We start from the raw sequence: 26,233 nt of genomic DNA on the forward strand, positions 1-26,233 counted from the left end.
TGGCTGTCCACCTTGTTGGACCCTCGCTACCGTTCAAAAATGGTGGCCTTTTTCACACCTGCTGAGAGGGAGGCCAAAATAACGTACTATAAAAACCACCTATGTAGTCAGTTGGTCTCTGCCTTTCTGCGCCAACGTCCATCCTCAGACACTGTGGGCCCTGTGCGCTCGCGTTCCGCTGCCATGGTAGCAGGGGAGGGGTGGGGTGGTAGGAGCAGTGGCAGCTCCACCAGGCAGCGGCTGCCTCAGTCTGCAGTCGATGATGAGTAGCTTTCTTCACCAGCGCAGTGAGGAAACTACTAACCAGCCGCAGCAGCAGCAGCATCAGGTGGACCTGGAGCAGGACCTCAAACAACAGGCTCGGGCCTACTTGGACAGCACCCTGCCAACCGAGGTAGACAATCCCCTTGACTACTGGGCAACGAAACTTGACCTTTGGCCCCAACTAGCTGAATTTGCCCTTGAAAGGCTGTCATGCCCGGCCAGTAGCGTGGCATCGGAGCGCGTGTTTAGTGCGGCAGGAGGTATTGTAACTCCGCGGAGGACACGACTGTCCACCCAAAGTGTGGAGAGACTCACGTTTGTGAAAATGAATCAGGCGTGGATTAGTCTGGATTTCAAACCATCAGTTCCTGACACAACTGACTAAATCCGCCATGAATCATGCCCCAAACATGTTAACTCTGCTATGTGCCACTTTCAAGTCTCCTCACACTGCTGGTGGGTTCCATTTTGTCATAGGGTGCTGGCAGATTACGGGCCTCCCATTGCTGCTGCCAGGCCCGTAATCTGCCATGGGCCCCCGTACCGACTCCTCATGCTGCTGCCAGGTCCAGAGTCTCTCATGGGTCCCTGTACGGCCTCCCATTGCTGCTGTCTCCATTGCCACACTCTGCCATGTGCCACTTTCAGGTCTCCTCACACTGCTGGTGGGTTCCATTTTGTCATAGGGTGCTGGCAGATTACGGGCTTCCCATTGCTGCTGCCAGGCCCGTAATCTGCCATAGGCCCCTGTACCGCCTCCTCATGCTGCTGCCAGGTCCAGAGTCTCTCATGGGTCCCTGTACGACCTCCCATTGCTGCTGTCTCCATCGCCACACTCTGCCATGTGCCACTTTCAGGTCTCCTCACACTGCTGGTGTGTTCCATTTTGTCATAGGGTGCTGGCAGATTAGGGGCCTCCCATTGCTGCTGCCAGGCCCGTAATCTGCCATGGGCCCCTGTACCGCCTCCTCATGCTGCTGCCAGGTCCAGAGTCTCTCATGGGTCCCTGTACGGCCTCCCATTGCTGCTGTCTCCATCGCCACACTCTGCCATGTGCCACTTTCAGGTCTCCTCACACTGCTGGTGTGTTCCATTTTGTCATAGGGTGCTGGCAGATTACGGGCCTCCCATTGCTGCTGCCAGGCCCGTAATCTGCCATGGGCCCCCGTACCGCCTCCTCATGCTGCTGCCAGGTCCAGAGTCTCTCATGGGTCCCTGTACGGCCTCCCATTGCTGCTGTCTCCATCGCCACACTCTGCCATGTGCCACTTTCAGGTCTCCTCACACTGCTGGTGGGTTCCATTTTGTCATAGGGTGCTGGCAGATTACGGGCCTCCCATTGCTGCTGCCAGGCCCGTAATCTGCCATGGGCCCCCGTACCGCCTCCTCATGCTGCTGCCAGGTCCAGAGTCTCTCATGGGTCCCTGTACGGCCTCCCATTGCTGCTGTCTCCATCGGCACACTCTGCCATGTGCCACTTTCAGGTCTCCTAACACTGCTGGTGGGTTCCATTTTGTCATAGGGTGCTGGCAGATTACGGGCCTCCCATTGCTGCTGCCAGGCCCGTAATCTGCCATGGGCCCCTGTACCGCCTGCTCATGCTGCTGCCAGATCCAAAGTCTCTTATGGGTCCCTGTACGGCCTCCCATTGCTGCTGTCTCCATCGCCACACTCTGCCATGTGCCACTTTCAGGTCTCCTCACACTGCTGGTGTGTTCCATTTTGTCATAGGGTGCTGGCAGATTACGGGCCTCCCATTGCTGCTGCCAGGCCCGTAATCTGCCATGGGCCCCTGTACCGCCTGCTCATGCTGCTGCCAGATCCAAAGTCTCTTATGGGTCCCTGTACGGCCTCCCATTGCTGCTGTCTCCATCGCCACACTCTGCCATGTGCCACTTTCAGGTCTCCTCACACTGCTGGTGTGTTCCATTTTGTCATAGGGTGCTGGCAGATTACGGGCCTCCCATTGCTGCTGCCAGGCCCGTAATCTGCCATGGGCCCCTGTACCGCCTCCTCATGCTGTGACGTTGCAACAAGGTGGAATTCAACCCTACATATGTTAGACCGCCTTTACGAACAGCGAAAGGCCATCACCGATTTCCTGATGTTACAAGCGGATAAAGGTACTCCCCTGTGTAACTTAGATGTCAGCCATTGGCAGCTCATGCGTGACACCTGCCGCTTGCTCAGACCCTTTGAGGAGGCCACGCTATTCGTGAGTCGGCAGGACTATGGGATGAACGACGTCATTCCTCTGTTGCACGTCCTGGAACAAATGCTGTTAACAATGGCTGGTCAGGGTGCGGTAGACGTGGCGCACAGATCTCAACGCCACATGACCCCTTTGGGGGCAGGACAGGAAGAAGAGGAGGAGGTAGAGGAGGACATTGGTGCTCAGGAATTATTGAGTGAAATGGGTGGTTTTTCCACTCAGCGGACAGGAGTGGAGGAGCAGGAGCATTTGGTAGAGGAGGAGGAGGAGACAGAGGACCCAGACGCACCGTGGCAGTATGCTGTGGAGATGGAGGCAGGGAGTCCCTCGCATTCCTTGGCACAAATGGCCCATAGCATGCTCGGTTGCTTGCGTAGCGACAGCCGAATAATAACCATCAGACAGAGGGATGACTTTTGGCTGTCCACCTTGTTGGACCCTCGCTACCGTTCAAAAATGGTGGCCTTTTTCACACTTGCTGAGAGGGAGGCCAAAATAACGTACTATAAAAACCACCTATGTAGTCAGTTGGTCTCTGCCTTTGTGCGCCAACGTCCATCCTCAGACACTGTGGGCCCTGTGCGCTCGCATTCCGCTGCCATGGCAGCAGGGGAGGGGTGGGGTGGTAGGAGCAGTGGCAGCTCCACCAGCAGCGGCTGCCTCAGTCTGCAGTCGATGATGAGTAGCTTTCTTCACCAGCGCAGTGAGGAAACTACTAACCAGCCGCAGCAGCAGCAGCATCAGGTGGACCTGGAGCAGGACCTCAAACAACAGGCTCGGGCCTACTTGGACAGCACCCTGCCAACCGAGGTAGACAATCCCCTTGACTACTGGGCAACGAAACTTGACCTTTGGCCCCAACTAGCTGAATTTGCCCTTGAAAATCTGTCATGCCCGGCCAGTAGCGTGGCATCGGAGCGCGTGTTTAGTGCGGCAGGAGGTATTGTAACTCCGCGGAGGACACGACTGTCCACCCAAAGTGTGGAGAGACTCACGTTTGTGAAAATGAATCAGGCGTGGATTAGTCTGGATTTCAAACCACCAGTTCCTGACACAACTGACTAAATCCGCCATGAATCATGCCCCAAACATGTTATTATTTTTGACATAGGCCTCTGTATGGCCTTCAATTTAAGCTGCTTACGCTTCGCCACTCTGCCATGGGCCCCTGTACCGCCTCCTCTTGCTGCTGCCAGGTCCAGAGTGTGTCATGGGTCCCTGTACGGCCTCCCATTGCTGCTGACTTCATCGCCACACTCTGCCATGTGCCACTTTCAGGTCTCCTTACACTGTTGGTGGGTTCCATTTTGTCATAGGGTGCTGGCAGATTACGGGCCTCCCATTGCTGCTGCCAGGCCCGTAATCTGCCATGGGCCCCTGTACCGCCTCCTCATGCTGCTGCCAGGTCCAGAGTGTGTCATGTGTCCCTGTACGGCCTCCCATTGCTGCTGTCTCCATCGCCACACTCTGCCATGTGCCACTTTCAGGTCTCCTCACACTGCTGGTGGGTTCCATTTTGTCATAGGGTGCTGGCAGATTACGGGCCTCCCATTGCTGCTGCCAGGCCCGTAATCTGCCATGGGCCCCCGTACCGCCTCCTCATGCTGCTGCCAGGTCCAGAGTGTCTCATGGGTCCCTGTACGGCCTCCCATTGCTGCTGTTTCCATCGCCACACTCTGCCATGTGCCACTTTCAGGTCTCCTCACACTGCTGGTGGGTTCCATTTTGTCATAGGGTGCTGGCAGATTACGGGCCTCCCATTGCTGCTGCCAGGCCCGTAATCTGCCATGGGCCCCCGTACCGCCTCGTCATGCTGCTGCCAGGTCCAGAGTGTCTCATGGGTCCCTGTACAGCCTCCCATTGCTGCTGTCTCCATCGCCACACTCTGCCATGTGCCACTTTCAGGTCTCCTCACACTGCTGGTGGTTTCCATTTTGTCATAGGGTGCTGGCAGATTACGGCCCTCCCATTGCTGCTGCCAGGCCCGTAATCTGCCATGGGCCCCCGTACCGCCTCCTCATGCTGCTGCCAGGTCCAGAGTGTCTCATGGGTCCCTGTACAGCCTCCCATTGCTGCTGTCTCCATCGCCACACTCTGCCATGTGCCACTTTCAGGTCTCCTCACACTGCTGGTGGTTTCCATTTTGTCATAGGGTGCTGGCAGATTACGGCCCTCCCATTGCTGCTGCCAGGCCCGTAATCTGCCATGGGCCCCCGTACCGCCTCCTCATGCTGCTGCCAGGTCCAGAGTGTCTCATGGGTCCCTGTACGGCCTCCCATTGCTGCTGTTTCCATCGCCACACTCTGCCATGTGCCACTTTCAGGTCTCCTCACACTGCTGGTGGGTTCCATTTTGTCATAGGGTGCTGGCAGATTACGGGCCTCCCATTGCTGCTGCCAGGCCCGTAATCTGCCATGGGCCCCCGTACCGCCTCGTCATGCTGCTGCCAGGTCCAGAGTGTCTCATGGGTCCCTGTACAGCCTCCCATTGCTGCTGTCTCCATCGCCACACTCTGCCATGTGCCACTTTCAGGTCTCCTCACACTGCTGGTGGTTTCCATTTTGTCATAGGGTGCTGGCAGATTACGGCCCTCCCATTGCTGCTGCCAGGCCCGTAATCTGCCATGGGCCCCCGTACCGCCTCCTCATGCTGCTGCCAGGTCCAGAGTGTCTCATGGGTCCCTGTACGGCCTCCCATTGCTGCTGTCTCCATCGCCACACTCTGCCATGTGCCACTTTCAGGTCTCCTCACATTGCTGGTGGGTTCCATTTTGTCATAGGGTGCTGGCAGATTACGGGCCTCCCACTGCTGCTGCCAGGCCCGTAATCTGCCATGGGCCCCCGTACCGCCTCCTCATGCTGCTGCCAAGTCCAGAGTGTCTCATGGGTCCCTGTACGGCCTCCCATTGCTGCTGTCTTAATCGCCACACTCTGCCATGTGTCACTTTCAGGTCTCCTCACACTGCTGGTGGGTTCCATTTTGTCATAGGGTGCTGTATGGCCTCCCATTGCTGCTGCCTCCACCGCCACACTGTGGCTCCACACTCTGGTTTTGGCCCCGTGACTGCCCAAATGAGTGAAGTGTGCGGTGATTCTAAGATCGACGGCACTCATCTGCATGTCATACTGACTGACAGTATTATTTCTCTTCCCCAGCAGACTCCAAGGGCATTTAAATTAAAGGTACAGTGTTCTGCACTAATATAAAGGCTCTCTGAAGCCTAGAAACACCCTTTTTATAAGTTAAATTCGCAGCGAATATATTCGCATCGAATCAAATTTATTCCTCGAATTCGCCGAATCAGCCGAATCTAATTTTTGAATACTTCGCTCATCTCTCGTCTTATCTGCTGTATTACAACTTATCTGATTAGATTTGATGTAACATTTATGTCCTAACTGCCTCATCTTTTTGACTTGTCTTCCCTTGTTAAAACTCATTAAATATTCTTTAAAAAAAAAAAAAAAAGAATTACAAGATGAGAGCAGCTAAGGGTGTCAGGACTTGTAGTTCATTAATTCCTTCACAGAACACTGTGAATTAATGACGCGGCTGTGTGGGCAGAGCCCCACAATGCCGCGCTGTATTTAATAAATGACAGCTAGTACAGAGAATGTCTCCCTGTACTTCTGTCATGTATGTGAGGGATAGGGCAGCGGCTGCAGCATTGGGGACATATTATATGATCCTATGTGCAAAAATTGTGCATTAACAGAATGCTGTGCAACCCGTGTATTAAAAACTATAAATAAAGTGCAATTAGTGACAACCAAATCACTACAATCATTGGTTATACATAATAATAAATCCAAATCAGTTGTTTTTAAAGTAAAAAAGTGTCCAAATGCAACAAAACTTTTCAATCTTCATGCATGTGTTACGTGTCCACACTGTGTAAATCCACACTTTAGCCGTGATGGCCCCTCACCTCCTTGTCACGACCCCTCAGGGTCAGCTCGCTTAAACCAGGACACCACTTTTTAGTAGCTCACCAGGACCTCACCCGCCTCTTATACTCTATCAGCAGTCTCCTCCACGATTCATATACAGACACAAAAGAGACTCACATAGTGTAATCCTGTTTTAATTCTCATAGTAAATGTAAAATAAAATTGCCCACTCACATTTATGTTCATCTCCTCATGAGCCTTCAATACCCCATGCTATGAATCTCCTGCATGGGTATTTCAATAGAGGGATCTCAAATATGGCCGCCACGCCGGAAATGACGTCACCGCGCTCCCAGAATCCTCCTCGCGTACCGACGCGTTGCGTCACGGTAACACGTGACTTCCTCAGGGTTAACGCCCACCGAGGGCCGGAATCTATAAATACTTCTCCCCCAACTCCAATCAGCATTGAGGGCAGACCCGAGCGGCCATTTTCTCGGAGTCCTCCTACATTCGCCATTATTGCGGTGACCATAACACTACAGGAAGGATACGAAGCAACGGACCGGCCATCCATTCATTCTTCCCCCTATACAGCTATACAACTGTGATCCTCCACCTACGGACTACAGATGCCAGCCTTTCTAAATTTTTAATAATAATAATAATAGATTGTAACAATTAGTTATTAAAAATCCTAAAACTGGGGGAATTGTATATTATAAACCATATATGGACCATATATTGTTGTAACCGTTATGTTTTGTTCCAAGGTCTTTCTGGAACTTGTGAAAAGCAGAAGGTCATCCAGATATGGGGTGGAATTTATCCCTTTCAACCACAGGACCTGAAGGGCCTCTGCCAACACTTTTGTAAAAATCTGAGGGGGCAAAGAAAGCCTGAAAGGAAAGGCACTGAACTGAAAATACAATATTTTCCCCAGCCCCTCCAGAGCAAATCTCAGGAATTTCTTCGAAGACTCCCTTATCGGGATATGAAGATGTGTCTTTCAGGTCTAGAGAGACCATAAAAACTCCTTGGGTCAACAGTTCTTCTACAGTGTAAATTGATTCCATGCAGAACTTCTTAAACTTCACACGCTCGCTCACCCTCTTCAAGTTTAGTATCTGGTATTTCCCTGAAGGCTTTTTATCAAAAAATAGTAAAAACATCTCTCTCTCTTCTTCTGATAGAAGACTGATTACTTTCTGATGAAGCATTTCCTCTAAGAGAGCCAAGATCTCCTGATCTCTCGGCAGGGAGGTGGCAATAAACCTCCTTGCGGGGGTATCTGTAAATTCTATCCTATAGCCAGAATAGCTATAATGTCCCTATAAATGCATTCCTCGCGACCTCCTGCCATTGTGGGAGAAAAACCCCCAAACTTCCTCCCACCTGACACTGCAAGTTACTGGGACTGGGACTTGTCTTTGTCTTTGTTAGGATTGAAGAGGAAGCCACTTCTCTCCTTGCCCTTCCTAAAACCACTGTCCTTCTGGCTTTGTGGTTTTGTTTCTTTGTCCTGGCGCTACTTACATGAACAAAAAAACTACCTCCCTATTTGTTTGTTTGGGACAGGAAATCCTTTCTTCTAGTCAGCTGATCTTTCTAGCGCAGATGAATCTTCCTTACTGAAAAAAAGGTTGCCTTCAAATGGCAGACCACACAATTTGGACTTAGAGGTGAGGTCACCCTGGCAGTGTCGTAGATCTTGGTGTAAACCTGATGGCTTCAGTGCAGGTGCTTGAAATGAAGGTCACTGCTTTTTTCAGAATTGGCAGTGACTTATTGATTTTACCTGGAGGTGTACCTTGTTCAAGGTGAGATCGAAGCTGACACAGCCACACATCTAAATTGTGAGCAACACAACTTGTGGCAAAGGTAGGTTTGAAGTTTTCTGCACTTGCCTCCCAGGTTCTCTTGAAGACGCTTAATGTTTTCCGATCCATGGGATCTTTAAGTGTGCCTCCATCTTTGAATGAGATATCTGTTCTTTTTTAGATATTAGGCAATGGAGCGTCAAGTTTAGGGCAGGTTTCACAGAGCGCTGCATATACTTCTTTAAAGGGAAAGTGCCTCTTCAGATTTTTCATAATGAATGCTTTCCTCTAGGGTTCCTTCCACTCTTTCTTAACAGTGTTTAAATGTGTGGAGTGGACCGGAAAAGTGCAGCAGCTTTTCTTCTGAAAACCTATATATAGCTGGTTATGCAACAAAAAATCTTGATGTTCCTGCTCAAGTTCCAGAGTAGCACAAATAACTTTCCTTCCTCTAAATTGAAAGTGCTGGTGGACTCTTTTTCCAGCTCCCCAGAATATCTTTGTTTCTCAATTCTTTTCCTGCTTGCAGCAGGAGAGTGAAGGAATGTTTACACTTTAAGCACTGGGCTACACCTCTGCCTGAGATTATTCTTGCTTTTAGAAAGCCTCATTTCACAAGATGCACATTTCTTTTAAACTTCTGTGGGTGCTTCCTTTTCCTTCGTTTCCTCCCCTGGGACCCCACCTGTGGAGACAAAGAACAGCACCCACAGCACTTCATCATCACCGTGTTCACCGTTCCCACAGAAAGACTTGTCTCTTGTGCAATTTCATGACAGATTATGCGTTGATTATCCAGGATCAGCCACCATGAATTAAATCATCACTGATGGTTGTACAGCCATCTTTGAAATGTTTACACTATTCAAAGGTCTTACTGCGGATGAGCATCTCATCACCAAACTGTGATTGAAGTCTTCTGTAGATATCCACGAATTTTACGCCTTTGTTCACAAGAAATTTCATCACCACACGCTGTTCCATGCACGCACTAACACTGTTCTCTGCCATCTTGATTAACGACCTCTGGACAGGCCCACGACATGTGCGCCGTCTATCAGTAATAGGACACACTTGCCATTTACTACTGTATATAGTATCGCCATACTAGCGTCTCTTTTTGTATCTGTATAATTAAAAGTCCCAGTTTGACTTGGATGCCCCTCGTATGCCAAAACATTTATTACAGGTTTTGGAATGGCTGAAGCTCTGTTAAGCTCCCAAACCAGATTAGGCGGTTGGGGGCTGTATTGGTTTTAGGCATAAATATGTTTTATGTGCGGAAATGGAAGAACTGATTGCGACTGCACTTGACACCCCTACTAAATTCTCCAATATCTGGGCCTGCTAGACTCACTTCATAACTACCCCTACATACCAATCCCTCATGGACCAATCTGTCTGATTTAATTTAGTCCTCCAGCTGGTGATAGTCAATTACACTTGATCATATGAAAGGGAACGTACTCCCCCTCAGTGTTTTATTCCCAACTGCTTGACATTGGTGATAGTTTAATTCATAACCTCATCCACTTATGACCCTCTGTATTGATGATGATGCAAACCTCGCTCGTTACCCCCCCCTTTTTTACTTTACTCCTTCCCAGCGTTCCCTTCCCCTCCTCTCCCCCCCCCTTCCCCCCCCCCTTTTTTTTCTATCTCTTCTTTCCCTTTTCTCACATGCTCTGATATATTTTGGATACTCTTCAAGAGAACATTAGGCATGCTAATAACATAATCTCCTTTTTTCATTAGCGGCCCTCAAGACAATTTAAGTTTGCTTTTAGATACATCTATCGTCATAAGATTATTGCTTTGCCTTCAGCATATGCACTGCATCTATCCTCCCTCCCTCTACTGCTCTGCACTGTGAACTATACACACAGGAGGTCCGACGTTGCAAACTTTCAAATTGCATTACAATAACGCCTGAGTATTACAAGCATATTCTTGTCGTAGCCTAGTATATCACCACTGCACATATTTTTGTACTCGACTTCTTGCTTTTTCATTATATGCAATGCCAAATGTCTTATCTAAGCTTCATTTTCATATCTTTTATATCATTCTGTATTTCATCAATAAACTTTTATGGAAAAAAAATAATAATCGCCTAAGCTCCCACCTCACCGACAACAACCTTCTTGATCCCCTACAATCTGGCTTCCGTCCCCTACATTCCACCGAAACCGCCCTACTCAAACTCACAAACGACCTGCTAACCGCCAAAGCCAATGGCCACTACTCAGTGCTCCTACTCCTCGACCTCTCCACAGCTTTCGACACGGTCAACCACCCCCTCCTCCTCTATACTCTTTTGGCCTCAGAGATTCCGCTCTCTCCTGGCTCTCTTCCTATCTATCACAACGCTAGGGTTAGATAACAGAGTGGCTGTGGATAAAGAATACTTAGACTTTGCTGAAGCATTTTACATAATTATCCATAGACACCTAACATGTAGGTTAAGGTCTATAGGCTTAGAAATGTATTTTGTTAATGGATAGAAAACTGAATTAGAGACCTTATTCAACTATTAAAGACTAATAATAGTCATAATAATCATAATCTTGATGGTCTAAGTTTATTAGTGAAGTACACCAAGGTCATCTGTGTTTGAAGATGACACCAAGCTATGCAGTTCAATAAAATAAAGTCCCTACAAGATGTCTCATACTTACAAGCAGACCTTTATGCATTGTTTGATCAAGGGAATAGTTTGACCTGGGAATAGTCAGCAGGGTAGAATTTGCATCAGAGCTGAGAGGCTCTGCAGATCGGTTTCTTGATACCTCCCCCTGCTCTAGAGCGTTGGAGAAGATGGGGCTGATCCAGGGGCATTTGGAAACTCAGGCGCTGCCCGAGGGCCCGGGATCAGTAGGGGGCCCTATGAGATGCCCCTGGTACCTTTTTCATAGCCTTTTTTGAGTTTGGGCAAGGACACAAGGGCCCCATGATCACCTATTGCCCAGGGTCCCCATGAGTTTTCAGTCCGCCCCTGGGGTGATCTGAATACTTAGGGGACTAATGCCCAGACAGGAGGCTAGGCATGGGGGCAGGGCAGCCCTTAAGTATGACTGAGCCTGCTCAGCAGCAGGAGAGTTTGGGTGGAAGATGCAAGAGAGAGGAAGTGATGCAGGAGCCTCGGAGGTGCCTAGTGGGAAGGCGCCTACCTATAGGCAGGGACTTGGAAAGGAGGATCAATCAGCTTCACCAGTCCCTGCAAGGAGGACTACCTGTGGATCCAGGAAAGGAGCCAGCCCAGCAGAAGTATAGACACTGGATCCCCTTGCCCAGGGATTCCCCCAGACTGTTGGGTAAAGAAGAGGATTTATTTGGGGTCTGGGATGGTACGCCAGGAGATGCTGGAGAGATCTCCAAGAAGAGTTTTGCTGTATAAAGACTTTATTATTTTTATTTATTATTATTATTTATTACAGGTATATAGCACCATCAATGTATGCAGCACTTTACATATACTGTATATTGTACATTCATATCAGTCCCTAACCCTCAAGTGGCATACAGTTTAAGGTCCCTAACTTACATTCATACAAATACATACTAGGGCCAATTTAGACAGGATCCGATTAACCTACCAGCATGTCTTTGGAGTATGGGAGGAAACCGGAGTATGGGAGGAAACCGGAGTACCTGGAGAAAACCCATGCAGGCACAGGGAGCACATGCAAACGCCAGGCAGGCGGAACCGTCGACCCTAGTACTGCCAGGCAGAAGTGCTGACCATTTAGCCACTGTGCTGCCCGGACTTATATAAAGTTGCCAGGAAGTTGTCCTCTGTTTGCAGCTCCTTTGGGCATTCCATACACCCCTTGCAAGTTTAATACCCGTAATAAAACTAAACTAAAAAAACAAACTGAAATATTTTTAACTGTCTCTGGAATGCAAATCTGTTGAAAAATGTGAGTTGCCTGGCTGTGCAGAACTATAGGGGGACCCAAATCTTCAGCAACTCCTAAAGGGGTAATGCTACACAAATAAGGTTTCAGAGTATCTCTCAAAAAAAGATTTCCTGGCACACTTACCAGTTAGCCTGTAAACAAACCAAATTGACCCAGTCTAACAATTAACGTTAAAACAGAAAGTTTCATTGCACACATTTGCAAATACATGGGGAAGAAACAGTGCCTGTGTCAAGACTCCTTTGTATACAGTAATCCTAACTCTATATTTTTCAGAGTTGGAGCATATAAAGCAGTGGATAAATTAAGGACAGGTTTGCCTGGAGGGAGCCCACTCCTTCTTAAAGACCTAGGGAACACTGAAGATCCAGCTAAAGCACAATGGCAGCTGAAGGCATCAAATGTGTAGTCTTCTAGGACCTGTCACATGTCCCAGAAGACTGCGGGGAGGGAGAGGAGGAGGAGAACTTTCGCTGCTGATCGCCTAGGTGGTCGGATTGGAAGTGAGAGTGGGTAACTTTTAAAATCAAGTACCCTTCAAAATCAGATGCCCACTCTCCCTCCCCCCCAAAAAGTGTCATTTGGGGAAGAGGAGGGGGGGGGGAATCCTTACCACTTGCCCTCCAGAGGATTTACCCATTTAGCCATTTTTTGCGATACAGCACTGCGTTATTTTAACTGACAATTTCGCAGACATGCAACGTTGTAAATTAATGACATTTATGTCCTTTTTTTCCCACAAATAGAGCTTTCTTTTGGAGGTATTTGATCACCTCTGCATTTTCTTATTTTTGCGCTATAAACAAAAAACGACCAACAATTTTGAAAAAAAACAAAACAATATTTTTGACTTAAACATATCCAGTAATGAAATGTAAAAAATAAAATGTCTTCATAAATTTAGGCCAAAATGTATTCTGTTACATATGTTTGCTACAAAAATTCTCAATACGTGTAAATTAATTGGTTTACGTGAAAGTTCTAGTGTCTACAAATGGTGGTATATATATAATGTAAATATATATATATATATATATATATGAATTTTATTTATTTATTTATACTAGTAATGGCAGCGATCAGTGACTTATTGCAGAACTGCAGGACTGTGGCAGCATTCTGACACTGGGGGGAACTAACTGCCACTGACATCTTCAGTGACACTAATACAGTGATCAGTGCTAATAAAAAGAATTGTCACTGTACTAATGTCACTGGGCAGAAAGGGGTTAACATCCGGGGCGATCAAATGGTTAAGAGTGCGCTGTATGTGATTTACTATGTAGATAAGCTGCTTTGTATTGCTTTGCTGTGCAGAGCAATACAAAGCAGCCTGTTTGTGCTGACAGAGGAGAGATCTATGTTGTTTACATACAGACCCCTCCCCTGTCTGCTCCACTCATGGTCACCGAGTCCTGGACGAGAATCGGCAGCCGGGACCCGGTGATTGACATGCGGAGGAGCCATTAGCGGCGTGAGTAGGGAACAGTACTTCAGCTACAGGGCAAAAAGTGGTTAAAGTGGAACTTCCCCTTTGGGTGGAGCTCCACTTTAAGCGCAAAAAGAAAACATGAAAACTCATAATACACATTACAAGGCACAAAGAATCAGTAAGTAAGTCAATATACCACACATATCAAAGTAAGAGAGAGTGAAAGGAACAGTAAAAATTAATGAATAACAAGAGGTTAGGTTTGAGTATCCTGCCCAAATCTTTCTAAAAAAAGATTTAAACCGCAACACAAGAACTCAGACAAGGGTAGCATAGAAGTTCCATATTTATCTGCTTAGCTAAAAAAAGTAATGTCAGGAAGGTATCATATCAATGGGTGAGAGACCAGAAGGTGAATAGTCACTTGTCCCATATCGGAATAAAGGATTTCAAGCTTTTATATTTCCACTCAAGAAATTGAGTCTGAGAAGGGACAGTAGTACTTCTCCTGTGTATTGAAATTAGTTTCTTAGTGGCCATCATAATATGATTTGCCAATTGTTTAGAATGTTTAGTGAATGTTACTAGAGAGTGCAAAATCTAGTGCAGCTGAGCATGATAGCCAATCCGCTTCTAACTTCACCTTGTTCAATTAAGCTTTGATTTAAAAAAAAAAAGAAAAAAAAAAAAGAAAAAACTTGAAGCTGGTTTCTGTGAAGAGCTGCACCAGGTTTCAAACTCTCCAGTTTTAGTAAATCAAGCCCAATATATTAAAACAAATAATGAGACTTATAATACTTGTCCCAATATGTCCAATACACTTATCCAAAAATGCTGAAATCAAGAACATTTCCAAAATACAGGATATAATGTGCCCTTCTCACTACACCACCAGCAAACTTTAGACACCTTTTAGTTATAAGCATGGGAATTTTATGCAATACATAAGGATCTTATAGATATTTTCTTTATAAACCACACATAGTGATGATTTAGCTGTTGAATCCCAGATTTTATCCCAACAAGCTAGAGAAATTGGATGGTGAAGGGTTTGTTCCCAAACTCAAGTGTGGAAGAAAATGCACGTTGCCTGCCTGTGCAGAACATTAGGGGGACCCAACACTCAGAGACTCCTAAGCGGAGTAGTGCTACAAACTAAACTGGAGAAAGTACAGAGAAGGGCAGTTAAAAGGATAGATAAACTGCACTGAATTTGTTATCCATTGTGAAGTGGATTTAAAGGGAGAGGGATATAATATTACCTTGCATAAATACAAAAACGGTACATATAGTGAACTTAGTGCAAATGTGTTCATTTTAAGGTCATTGCAAATGCATCCAGAGCAAAAGAAGTTTCAAGCTGAACTTCAGGAACAAAAACTTTTACTGAAATATACTCCTCAAAAACTGCATATTCATTTTACCAATAGGTAAGCTTACATATAGGTAAAATAGAAAATGAGAATTTACTACCACTTAAAAAGGGTTTTTTTGCCTTCCACTGCATTAAATTTAGGGCTCTGTTTTAGCTATTTTAATTAATTGTATTTATTCATTCTTCTATTGGTTGAACTCAATATTTTTTTTCAAGCTGACTACGTAACTACGAAATATATATATATATATATATATATATATATATATACTGTCCTTTAAACATACATTTGTCTTGAAATTGATTAACAGTTTGAAGCATGCATAGGCTTACTCAGGAAAATAATCATCCATCTTATAGTAAATCAGGCCTTTTATTAACTCTCTCTTCATTTAGCATACTTTGTTACGTCTTACTTCCCGGCAGCAGCAGAGGACTTTCAACTTTATATTTTGAAGTTTTAATTTTTTTTAGGTTTCTCTATACATATTTTTTTTACATACAATATTTTAGAAAGTTAGTTAAATTTGCATGATTCTGTAAAATGTGCCCAGTTTATTACAGCTTATTGTTTTACCAAATGTTAGTGGTTATAGCAGACATTTGTTTTATACAAGGTCATATTTTCATTTTATTAGTCAGGATGATTATCAACTCAGCAATATTCATGATTGAGAAACAGTGATGCATTGTCATAAAGCTGATGTCAGCAAAACGTTCAAGAAAGGCAGAAAGAATGATTATGGCCTTAAAAAGCACTATGTTTAAAATTTACTGCAACAATTCACCCACCATTAACTATTCTTAATAAAGTAAAAAGGAAGTCATAAAAATTAAACATTTGACATCATCCAACATCAGAAAGCCATTATGACTTTATTGCTGTTGTATGCTACAATAAAACATAAGAGATTCAGAATTTGGGGGAAGACAAATTGTCACTTTCTTGGTGAGTACACGGTTTCAGTTTATTACATGCTATTTGACCGTTGGTTCATTTAAAATACCAGCTAAAATAATAGCATAATGAAGAAATGTCTTAATGGTAATTTTTTTAGATCATTTTGATGTATACTTCAAAATAAATTAATTATATACTTTACCTTAACTATTTCACTTCTAAATGTAAAAAGCCACACTACCCGAGTGAAAAAAAATATGTATTTTTAAGAGCCCCAATGCTCCTATAATGTTTCCCCAATGGTAGCACTTGCTCCACAATGTGTTCAATAACTGGCAACTCAATGTATATAATATTTTGACCAGTCTTTATTACCCAGTGTGCTACACTAATATCCCAGGTCATGCACATGCCCTGCCACATTGTGGCATGGTACACCATAATACTCCTTTTATAAAAACAAACAGGATTTCCTATAGCCTAAAAAACTCATGCTAGGAGTAAAATAATAATATATGCTAATAATGTTGTGAACCACTAACAAATAAATAAATACTGGTGCTGCTGCTCAAGAGTAAACCACTTAACACACAAATTCATATTAAAACATAGCACACAACAATACAAATAAACAATAGTGAATTATGTCCATCCATGTCCAAGTTTCCACTTCTGTTATAGATCTTCTTCTATAAAGTTCTCAATACTCTTATAAATCATAAGGTGCCTATGTGCTAAAAAAAACAAACGCTCTGTGATTGGTGATCTCTGCACCTTCTTTATCAGCACTCACCAGACAAGATGGACCTTCTGCTGTATAGCATGAAAGTCAAATACGCTTTCTCTGGTGAGATATGCCTCTTTACTGGTCTTCAACCTCTCTGAAGATGCCCTGTGGGAGGGATTAAACGCGTTGGACGGAACGTCCAATTTTCGGTTATGTCACATCCAATCCATAGAACGCATGCAGACCAGCGGCTTTCCTGGACTGTGTTGGAGCCTCTGTTTCTTCACTCTTATTCAATGTGGGTGCATTTTTTATTTATTTATTTGCAATTTTAACTCTTGATCTTAATAAATAAGTTATTACACCATGAGAGTTCTATTTCAAGCATTCCTTCATTCATTCATCTATAGCCATCTGTAGCAATTGTACCCACAGAGATGGATGCGGTTCAATCATTTTGCTCCAACCCTCTGTCTTGTAGATCTCTCTGCCCTCTTTGCTCATCCCCCTCCCTCTCTGTTGAGTGACATGTGGTCGGTGTGTGTTTGCAGAGATCACAGGCACCAAACTCAGGGGGAGGGCATCCTGGCTATAAAACCTCACTAGCTGGGTGCCTCTCTGTCTAAGAAACTGTGCAATCTGGAATATCGTAAAAGCGTAAACCAAGCCCTTCACTGAGTTCAAAGACATTCCAGAGAAGTAATAAACTAGAAACCACATTCAAAATCCATTTTCCCCCTATGATTTCATATCTTGGAATATGAGGGACTTACACAAAACACCGGCATATCTTCAGATTGGTCACATTGAGACAAATTGTTTGGTATATTACCTTCCCTAGCTGAGATCAACAGGAGAACAGGAAATAAAATCTCCTTAATCATCCCAGCAGGTATGCTATATTTCATATGTAGATCTTCAGCAGACAATTCTGCATATTAAACTACCCGTGGGTGGAATGTTACATATACCTAGGAAAAGTTATGGTCCAAAATATCAGCTATGAGAGTTTCTGATCATAACCTAAGTCTCCACCTACACTTCCCTCCCCAAAAGGAGATGATTGGTTTCACTGCTCCAGGAAGACACCCTGCTGAGATCCTAGAAAAAGGCTGTTATGCTTGGTGTGTGAGAGAAAAGAAGAGTCTCCCTTTTAACATCGAAACTGGCAGTGCGAGACAAGAAATCCTTTTTGAGCTCATAAGACTTAAAACTGCTTAAACCAAGGCTGATTGGCAAGCACTTTAACCCTTTAAACTCCTGTTTTCTCTTTGCTGTGCTATTGTTCTCTGTATTTTTCTATATATATTGGTTACATCTTTTTTCTGTAAATATTTTAATCAGCCAGGACACCTTCTCATTAGAAACCTCTAAAAAGATAAGCAATATGTTTTTTAACTTTTTTTTTGGTATGCTGTGTGAATGGAAACACCACATACCAAATATATAGTGGGGTTTTCTCAAATTTGACTGCAAAAGTGGAAATACACTTTAAGTCATTTGGAAAAGAGGGTACACAACCCCTCCATGGATGCTTTGTTCCCTTTATACCCCATGACATCCTGTTTACCTACTATAAAAGTACAATCTAGGTCATAAAATAGCTAAGAAACTCATCCGTTCAGGTCAGAGCAGGGCTATCTGAGGACAAGCTAAAGGCCCAGGATTAAGGGCTTCCTTGTAATAGAAAGATGCTTATCTCCCACTGAACCTCAGAGCCAGTAGAGTATGCCCTGAGCTGAACGTGTAGCTTACAACTCTGGACAAAGTTAGAGAAAAAATGGTGGTCCCCAGAAAACGATCTGGCAAATAAACTTTAGGTTCTGGATCTGGTGAAACAGGCGGGTAAGCTTCAGCTTGCTGTGGCAGCTGTAAGGATAATTTCTGAACACGGTAAGTCAATTAACACAGTTCCTTAGTAAACAAGCAGGCCTACGTGGTATCCATGACTTCCCAGGTAGAAATTTGATGAGCTTGTAATAATGTGACAGACAACCTAATGCCTGGGTCAAATTATAGCTGGTGAGTGTTTCTTCTGCCTTTAGCAATCCTGGTTCCAATAAGGCAAGCAGACCTACTGGTATTTGGTCAAGAGTAGTCCAGGTACAAGGAAAGGGTCAACAAAGAGGAATCCAAATTACAGGCAACATAGCAGCCAATGTATGAAAGGAAGGAAGTCAGGTAGCATATCAGAACCAGGGAAATTATTAAGATACAGCCATATTCAATAAAGACAACACAAGAACACAACAAGGAATTCAAGATACAATAACACAATAAAATACCAATTACCAGAGCCCTAGACTTGTGATGCTCAGACAAAGCACCAGGGAAGGGCAGCCAATCCAGCTGAGGGGAAAGGCTAGGAATATTGGGAATATTATGGAATTGTAAAGGAAACCCCACACTATTACTCATTCTAGAAAAGAGTAAAATGTAAATAAACACAATGATACCTTAGAAAAAGTGGGGGGGGGGGAGCATGAGGTCCCCCCTAAATTCCTACTAGACCCTTGATCTGAGCACAGGCCTGCAGGGCAGGAAAGGGGGGGCCATCAAGCGCTTACTGGGCCACGTGCCCTCGGCATTGGGACAGTGTCCCCATGATGATGGGGAGAAAGACCTCTTCCCCACAACCCTGGCCTGGTGGTTGTGTGGGTCTGCGGGCAGGGGGGCTCATTAGCATCAGGGTACACCTTTAAATAATGGGGATCCCTAATGCTGCTCCCCTTGTGAATGAGTAAGGGGTACTTGTACTTGTCTTTTGAAAAAATCCTTTAATTGAACAAAAAAAACCAGCAGTTTTTGAAGTTGTATAATTTAAAAAAAAAGCCAAAAAATGGTTCCATCATTGTAATCCATCGTCAATCACAGCATCCAGCGTTGTCATGATGACACCGACTCACCGAAATAAAAAAAAATCTGACACCCGCTGACTCTTCTGCACCCGCCGAACACTTGCAGCAATCTGACGGTCAAATGTAAACAACTGGGCAGAGCTAGCGGTGACATCACTGCTAGCTCTGCCCAATTGTGCTGTGGGCATCCTTACCATTCATGTGTTTGGCCAACTTACGTTCAACTTGAACATCAAGTCCATCCCAATGACCAATCACAGCATTAACAAATGTAAACACTGGCTGCAATGAGCAGCCAGCTCTTCCCTTCCCAACCCGTCAATTGCAGTCTACCTGTCGACCACAGGCAGGTGACAGGTAGACCGCAAACAGGCCCCCCCCTCCCCAGCCTCCTCCGCTGTTGTTATCCTCAGTGTACAGCGTAGAGCGGAAGACAGCAGGGCTCAGGACAGAGGGCAGGAGGAGGAGCTGGCCAAATTAACTTTTCATATTAACCCATAGTTGATTGTGTGCTAGGACTGACCTAGCAACCAATCACCTGTGGGTTAACATGAAAAGTTCATTTTGCCAGCTCCTCCTCCCATCCTCTGTCCTGAGCTCTGCTGTCTTTACTGTGCACTGAGAATGACAGCAGTAGAGGAGGAGGCTGGGGAAAGAAGAAATTGCTGGGGGGGGGAAGGGGGCCAGAGGTCATTGCTATGAGGGAAAGGGGGCAGAGGACATTGCTGAAGGGAGAAGTGGGCCAGAGGTCACTGCTATGGGGGGAAGGGAGGGCAGAGGACATTACTGTGGGGGGGGGAATGATGTGCAGAGGACACTGCTATGGGGGGAAAGGGGGGCAGTGGACATTTATGTGGGGGGAGAAGGGGGGTAGAGGTCACTCGTATGGCAAAAGGGAGGCAGAGGACATTACTGTGGGGGGTAAGTGATGTGCAGAGGACACTGCTATGGGGGAAAGGGGGGCAGTGGACATTTATGTGGGGGGAGAAGGGGGGCAGAGGTCACTGCTATGGCAAAGGGGCCAGAGGACATTAATGTGGGGGGAAGTGATGTGCAGAGGACACTGCTATGGGGGAAAGGGGGGCAGTGGACATTACTGGGGGGGGGAAAGTGGTGTGCAGAGGACACTGCTATGGGGGAAAGGGGGCAGTGGACATTTCTGGGGGGAGAAGGAGGCAGAGGTCACTGCTATGGGGAAAGGGGGGCAGAGGACATTACTGTGATGGGGGGGGGAGAGTGATGTGCAGAGGACACTGCTATGGGGGAAAGGGGGGACACTACTGTGGGAAAATATTAGTAAAGGAAAAAGAGAATGGGAGATGGAGACCCACAATAAGGTCTCCCCCCTTGCTAGTAGGGTTTATTGGTGCCACACCCCTTAATTATAAGACACTGAAAAATACATAGCCCTAACAGAAAAAACTACTGGGGTTTTAAAGGCATCATACCACAAAATTGAATATTCGAAGGATATAACAACTATAGCTTTATTGTTAAAATTCCAACCACAGTTGTGGTAATGAAAGTTGAGCAAATAACACATTCATTTTAAAAAAGTTTGTATTGCTCATAACAGACAAAATCAATGTATAACATTGCAAAATATGGCCTTTGATAGCATGAATGTCATAGTTGGCATAATCATTCCAAGTTCATACTTTGTTTGTTTGCTGACGTGTTTCACGGGACGCAGCCTGCTTCTTCAGGGAGACGAAGTATATAGTTCCAGTAGTAGCCATAGTCATTGCTATATTCCTTGAGAGGACTGGGAGGACTGTTATCACTAGACAAAAGATTGGTTTCTTTTTTATTGATGCCAGAATGACTCTTGTCTGCTTGGGGCTTTTTGGATCATACAAGTACCTTGTCTGATGTGCTTCTCACTGTGGATTTGTAATTCTGTCTAATTGGCGGATATCTACATTGTTGATTCCACTGCTGCCTGGATCCAATGCTCATGTTTCCCATTGGCCTCCTACAGAGTCATTGATGTTAGTAATGGAACTATAAACATTATCTCCCTGAAGAAGCAGGCTGCGTCCTGTGAAACACGTCTGAGAAAGTATCAACTTGGAACAATTATGCCAACTATGACATTCATGCTATCAAAGACCATATTTTGCAATGTTATACATTGATTTTGTCTGACATAAGCAATACATGCTTTTAAAAATGAATGTGTTATTTGCTCAACTTTCATTACCACAACTGTGGTTTGAATTTTAACAATAAAGCTGTAGTTGTTATATCCTTCGAGTATTCAATTTTGTGGTATGATGCCTTTAAAACCCCATTCGTTTTTTCTGTTAGGGCACCAGGGTAGCTGGGGGCAGAAAAATCCAGATCCCCAGCCAGTTGCTGGAAGCTCAGATTTTTAAAATACCTGCCTTATGACGATCCCCTTTATTGTCCTCCTGGAGCAGCTGAAAGCTATCATTTCCTCCTCATCCTCCCACCAGCGTACAGCTGCTGCAGGAGGAAAAATCCAGGGGATTGGTTCTAGTAAACACCTCCCCTGCTGCCCCTCCCATCCTTGTACCTCATTTTATCTGTTTCCTGGCCCTTCCTCCAAGTGCACCCCTTTCAAAAGGGCTCCTAAAAATATTGTGAAAAATATTAAAAGATAAAAATATAAAAATAAAAACTACTGACACCATCCACTGCTCTACTGACACCAACCTCCGCCCTTCTGACACTGTCCACTGCTCCACTAACACCATCTACTGCTCTACTGACTGACTCCAACCTCTGCCCTACTGACACCGCCCACTGCCCTGCTGACTGACACCATCCACTGCTCTACTGAGTGACAACAACCTCTGCCCTACTGACACCATCCACTGCCCTACTGATTGACACCATCCACTGAACCCAGGTGATCTCTACTCTCTTTCATGTTCTTCAGGTAGATCTCCACCTCTCAAAGATTGCCTACCCCTGCCGTATAGCATACAGAACTGTTGTTAGAGGAAGTGGAAACAAATAGTGATTTCACCATGCTCCTGACTGATCACAGCCAGTGTCAGGTTACAGTTAGTGAAAATGTTTCCAGTTTCCAATATTGCTGATTGCAGTCAGTGCCAGTGCATTCCTTTTGACTTTGGACTGTGTGTTTTCCAAAAATGTAATCATTTTGCAGGTGTTTCTATGATCCTGTCACTCCCTGCCTCCAAAAATATGATGGGTAGTCAGGAAATTAGATGTGCATTTAATGCAACTTGAAAGCCTGAAAGTGTACCTCGGATTTTGGGCAATATTTTGGGGGACAGGATGTGGGGAAGAGTCCCTTGTCCCACAACATTTGAATGAGGTCCCTTGCAAGGGAGAAGGTTTTGTTGCCTCCCTTGCAAGGTACCCCAAACTTGAAAGACTCTCTTTAGAAAATAAATGGGGGAACCCACAATGTTTTTTTTCCTATTTTCTTTTCTAAATGCCATTTTTAAAGGACTAAATCCAAGCATATTGTAAGCATGGTATTTTAAGGATTTGTGTAATTTTATTGTTGCCGTTTAAGCCACATGAAATTACCCTCTCCCTGCTGCATGGTATTTTTAATAATTTCCATTGTCTTAGTACATATCCCCAATGGCAGTTCCCATGCCGTTCCAACAATACGTAGTCTTTTTATTAGCCTTGGAAGTGGAAAACAAATTGATTCCCACCGATTTCAATGGGTTTTAAATCTAAGTTCAGAGTTCATGGACTTTTTGCCTAGTTTGCCGAATCCAGATTGAACCAAACTTGGCCAGGGTCACTAATACTTAATGAAGATATGCACAAACTAATCATGAATTAGACATAGTCTGTAAGCCAAACGTTATAATTTACATAAAACAAATAAAGTAAAAAATAAAACAGCAACTTTGCAGGTTTCAGACTTTACTCATTCATTATATAATGCATCAAGAAACCTTTAGAGCGGTAATAAACCCAGAAAGAAAAATGTAATATACTGCCACTTACCAATCCTTAAATGTGATAGTGCATCAGTTTTTTTTTATTTGGTGATCCAGCTAGTAACACACTTCCTATTGTAGGGTGTATCTACTCTGGATGCAGGACCAACTGAGACACCTTTGGACAACAGTGTTGTCAATATGGGGAAAGGGCAGTGTTACATACACTAGTAGATTTAGATGGACTTGACTAACAAATAAAATCCCTTTTGCAATAAAGAATTACAAGAATAAATAAAAAACTGGCTATTGTAACCATCCCTGCCAGTGTTAAATGGTCATTCTCAACCCTCTAACTGCCAATTTTCTGGACAGCTTGATCTGGTAAAGGAAGGTGAAAATAAAAAAGCCTAAAAAAACTAATGCAGCCACCACATCCAAGAATTGGGTAACTGTGACATAATAGTTTGCCAATTTAAGTCTATACATCCAGGTACATTTAGAATACTCTATTTTATTCTAGATTTCCAAATCTAAGGCAAGGTGTGAAGCCAGTAATTTTAACCTAGAAAGTAAATAATAAAAATCTAGCCTTTGGGAGAGTGTGTGAAAAGAGATATAGTTAATGTGTGTCTTATCCACAAGTGCTAATATTTCAATTTTCTTTTACCTATCATAATGAAAAATGTATTGTATATTTCCTGTTAGCAAGTGCTTAAATCCAGATTATCTGTGAATAAAGGCCCTCTATGTTTATTTAGTGAACTCCCGTGTTGTTTTTTTGATAAATGCCAGATTTAAAGGACAACTTTACTTCATTCCTTCTGATGGGTCTGCATTTGTACTTTTCCTGGAGTACAAAACCTTCCACAGGAGTGAATGGAAGCTAAAAGGGAAGATGTCCTTTATAAAGCCTATTTTTAATTTGCCATATTTACATAGTAAAAAAATATTTAAAAGATACCACACAGAAGATTGTGCACTGCATATTTGTGTCAATGGTAAAGCACAATTGAGAGCATTTACAATACTGAATGTTAAATATAGTTGTTCATACTTAAGAATATCATCCATTTGGTTGTTGAAAAAGCCAATAGCAGAAAAGAAATGGTTCTCATGATCACTCCAACTTTTGCAAGCATTGTTTCCTCAACGTGTTTTAAAAGCCAGTGCAAAGTAAAAAGTAGACATATTCCCTGTGGAAAAGAAAATTAAGCCAGGTAAATATACGTAATTTTTTAAAAAGTGTAACATGAAATACATTTGCGATAAAAAACTGTGTTACGCTCGTTATGTCTCACCTGTTATATAATTGAATGTTTTATACTCTTGCATAATTTTTTTGCAAGCTATTTGTCAACAGTAGCTGAAGCTTTTTTTTCATTAGCACATGTTCCATTCAATGGCAAATTACACAAACTAGAAATGCATTTTTATTTTATTTTTTTAAATCAAAATAAAAAGTTTATTGAACAGAACAAAAAAATAATTGCCAGAGTATCTGTGGCACACTTACCGCATACAACAAAACAATTGGCATGTAGATGCATATACATACAAGTTCTGTACAGATTGTACAAATTGGAAGACAGATAATAGGTCAGCAAGTAAGCCACAATAAACCAACAAGCAAACAGAGAAGAGAGTACTATATCATCAATGTATTATCCAGGAGCAGATTCAAGTTTGATCTATCTGTAAGGGAAGGCCATACATCTAGGGGTTCCAACCACAGCCTAACAGACTTGAGCGCACTAGTTCTACTGGCTCTAAGTCAGGTATTGACAGCCAACCCATATTTTCTCAAATTTAACTGGGCATTCCCTATATTGGTATATACGCTTTTCATATAGCGCAGGGTGGTATTCATATTGACAATCCAATCCTGTGTAGACAGGGGTGAATCGCTCTTGCAGAACATCACTTTTTGGGCCTGAAACAGGGCTCTAGATACCGCCTGTTTAATAGATGCATCTGGAATCATTGGGTCCAGAATACCCAATATGTGGGACAGTGCCATAGCATATGGATCATGATCCCTTCGAACACCTCGGGTAAAGAGGGTCCTGCAATAACCCCATCTTATGCAAATTAAGGGGAGTGTAATGCACTGTAAGCAGTAAGTACATTTGCGAAAGACACTGTAACTCATAGTTAGTCTGGAAGAAAAAAGACAAAAGTCCATCCAGTTCAACCATAAACAAAAAAAAAAAAAAAGTTATATTCCTATACCCACAGTTGATCCAGAGGATGGCAAAAAAACCCAGCAAAGCATGATCCAATTTGCTCCTGCTGGGAAAAAAATTCCTTCCTGATCCCCCGGGAGGCAATCGGATATTCCCTGGATCAACTTTACCTGTAAATGTTAGTATCCAGTTATATTCTGTGTATCTAAGAAAGAATGCATGCCTTTTTTGAGGAAATTCACTCTTGAGGGAGTCTATTCCACATTTTCACAGCTCTCACTGTGAAGAAACCTTTCCGTGTTTGAAGATTACATTTCTTTTCCTCCAGATGTAAAAAGTGCCCCCTTGTTCTCTGTGATAATCTCAGGGTGATATCATATCCCCCCCTTAATCTCCTCTTCTTAAGAGAGAATAAATTCAGTTCCTATAATCTTTCCTCATAGCTGATCTCTTTCATGCCTCGTATCAGTTTGGTTGTCCTTCTTTGTACTTTTTACAGTTCCCCAATGTTCTTTTTGTGAATTGGTGCCCAAAACTGAACTGCATATTCCAGATGAGGTCTTACTAATGATTTGTACAGGGGTAATAGGATATCTCTCTCTCTGGAGTTTATACCTCTTTTAATACAAGAGAGGATTTTGCTCACTTCCATTGCCATTGCCATTTGATTCCCCCAGTTGTACCCCCCCAGGTATATACAGTGGGGCAAAAAAGTAATTAGTCAGCCACCATTTGTGCAAGTTCTCCCATTT

The 26,233-nt window shown here is 44.1% G+C and overlaps 1 protein-coding gene across 1 annotated transcript in view; it reads right to left on the reverse strand.

Annotated features, from left to right (window-relative positions):
• Nucleotides 1-26,233, reverse strand: part of LOC149451205 (proton-coupled folate transporter-like) — a 395,966-nt gene that overhangs the window by 212,308 nt on the left and 157,425 nt on the right. The window contains exon 4 of the mRNA XM_089690900.1: nt 24,353-24,491. Coding sequence (XP_089547026.1) covers nt 24,353-24,491 — 139 coding nt within the window. The remainder of the gene's footprint in view (nt 1-24,352; nt 24,492-26,233) is intronic.

The sequence above is a fragment of the Staurois parvus genome, unplaced genomic scaffold (genome assembly GCF_062004578.1).
Source record: "Staurois parvus isolate SC_StPar_1 unplaced genomic scaffold, SC_StPar_1.0 ptg000546l, whole genome shotgun sequence".
Lineage (NCBI taxonomy): Eukaryota > Metazoa > Chordata > Amphibia > Anura > Ranidae > Staurois > Staurois parvus.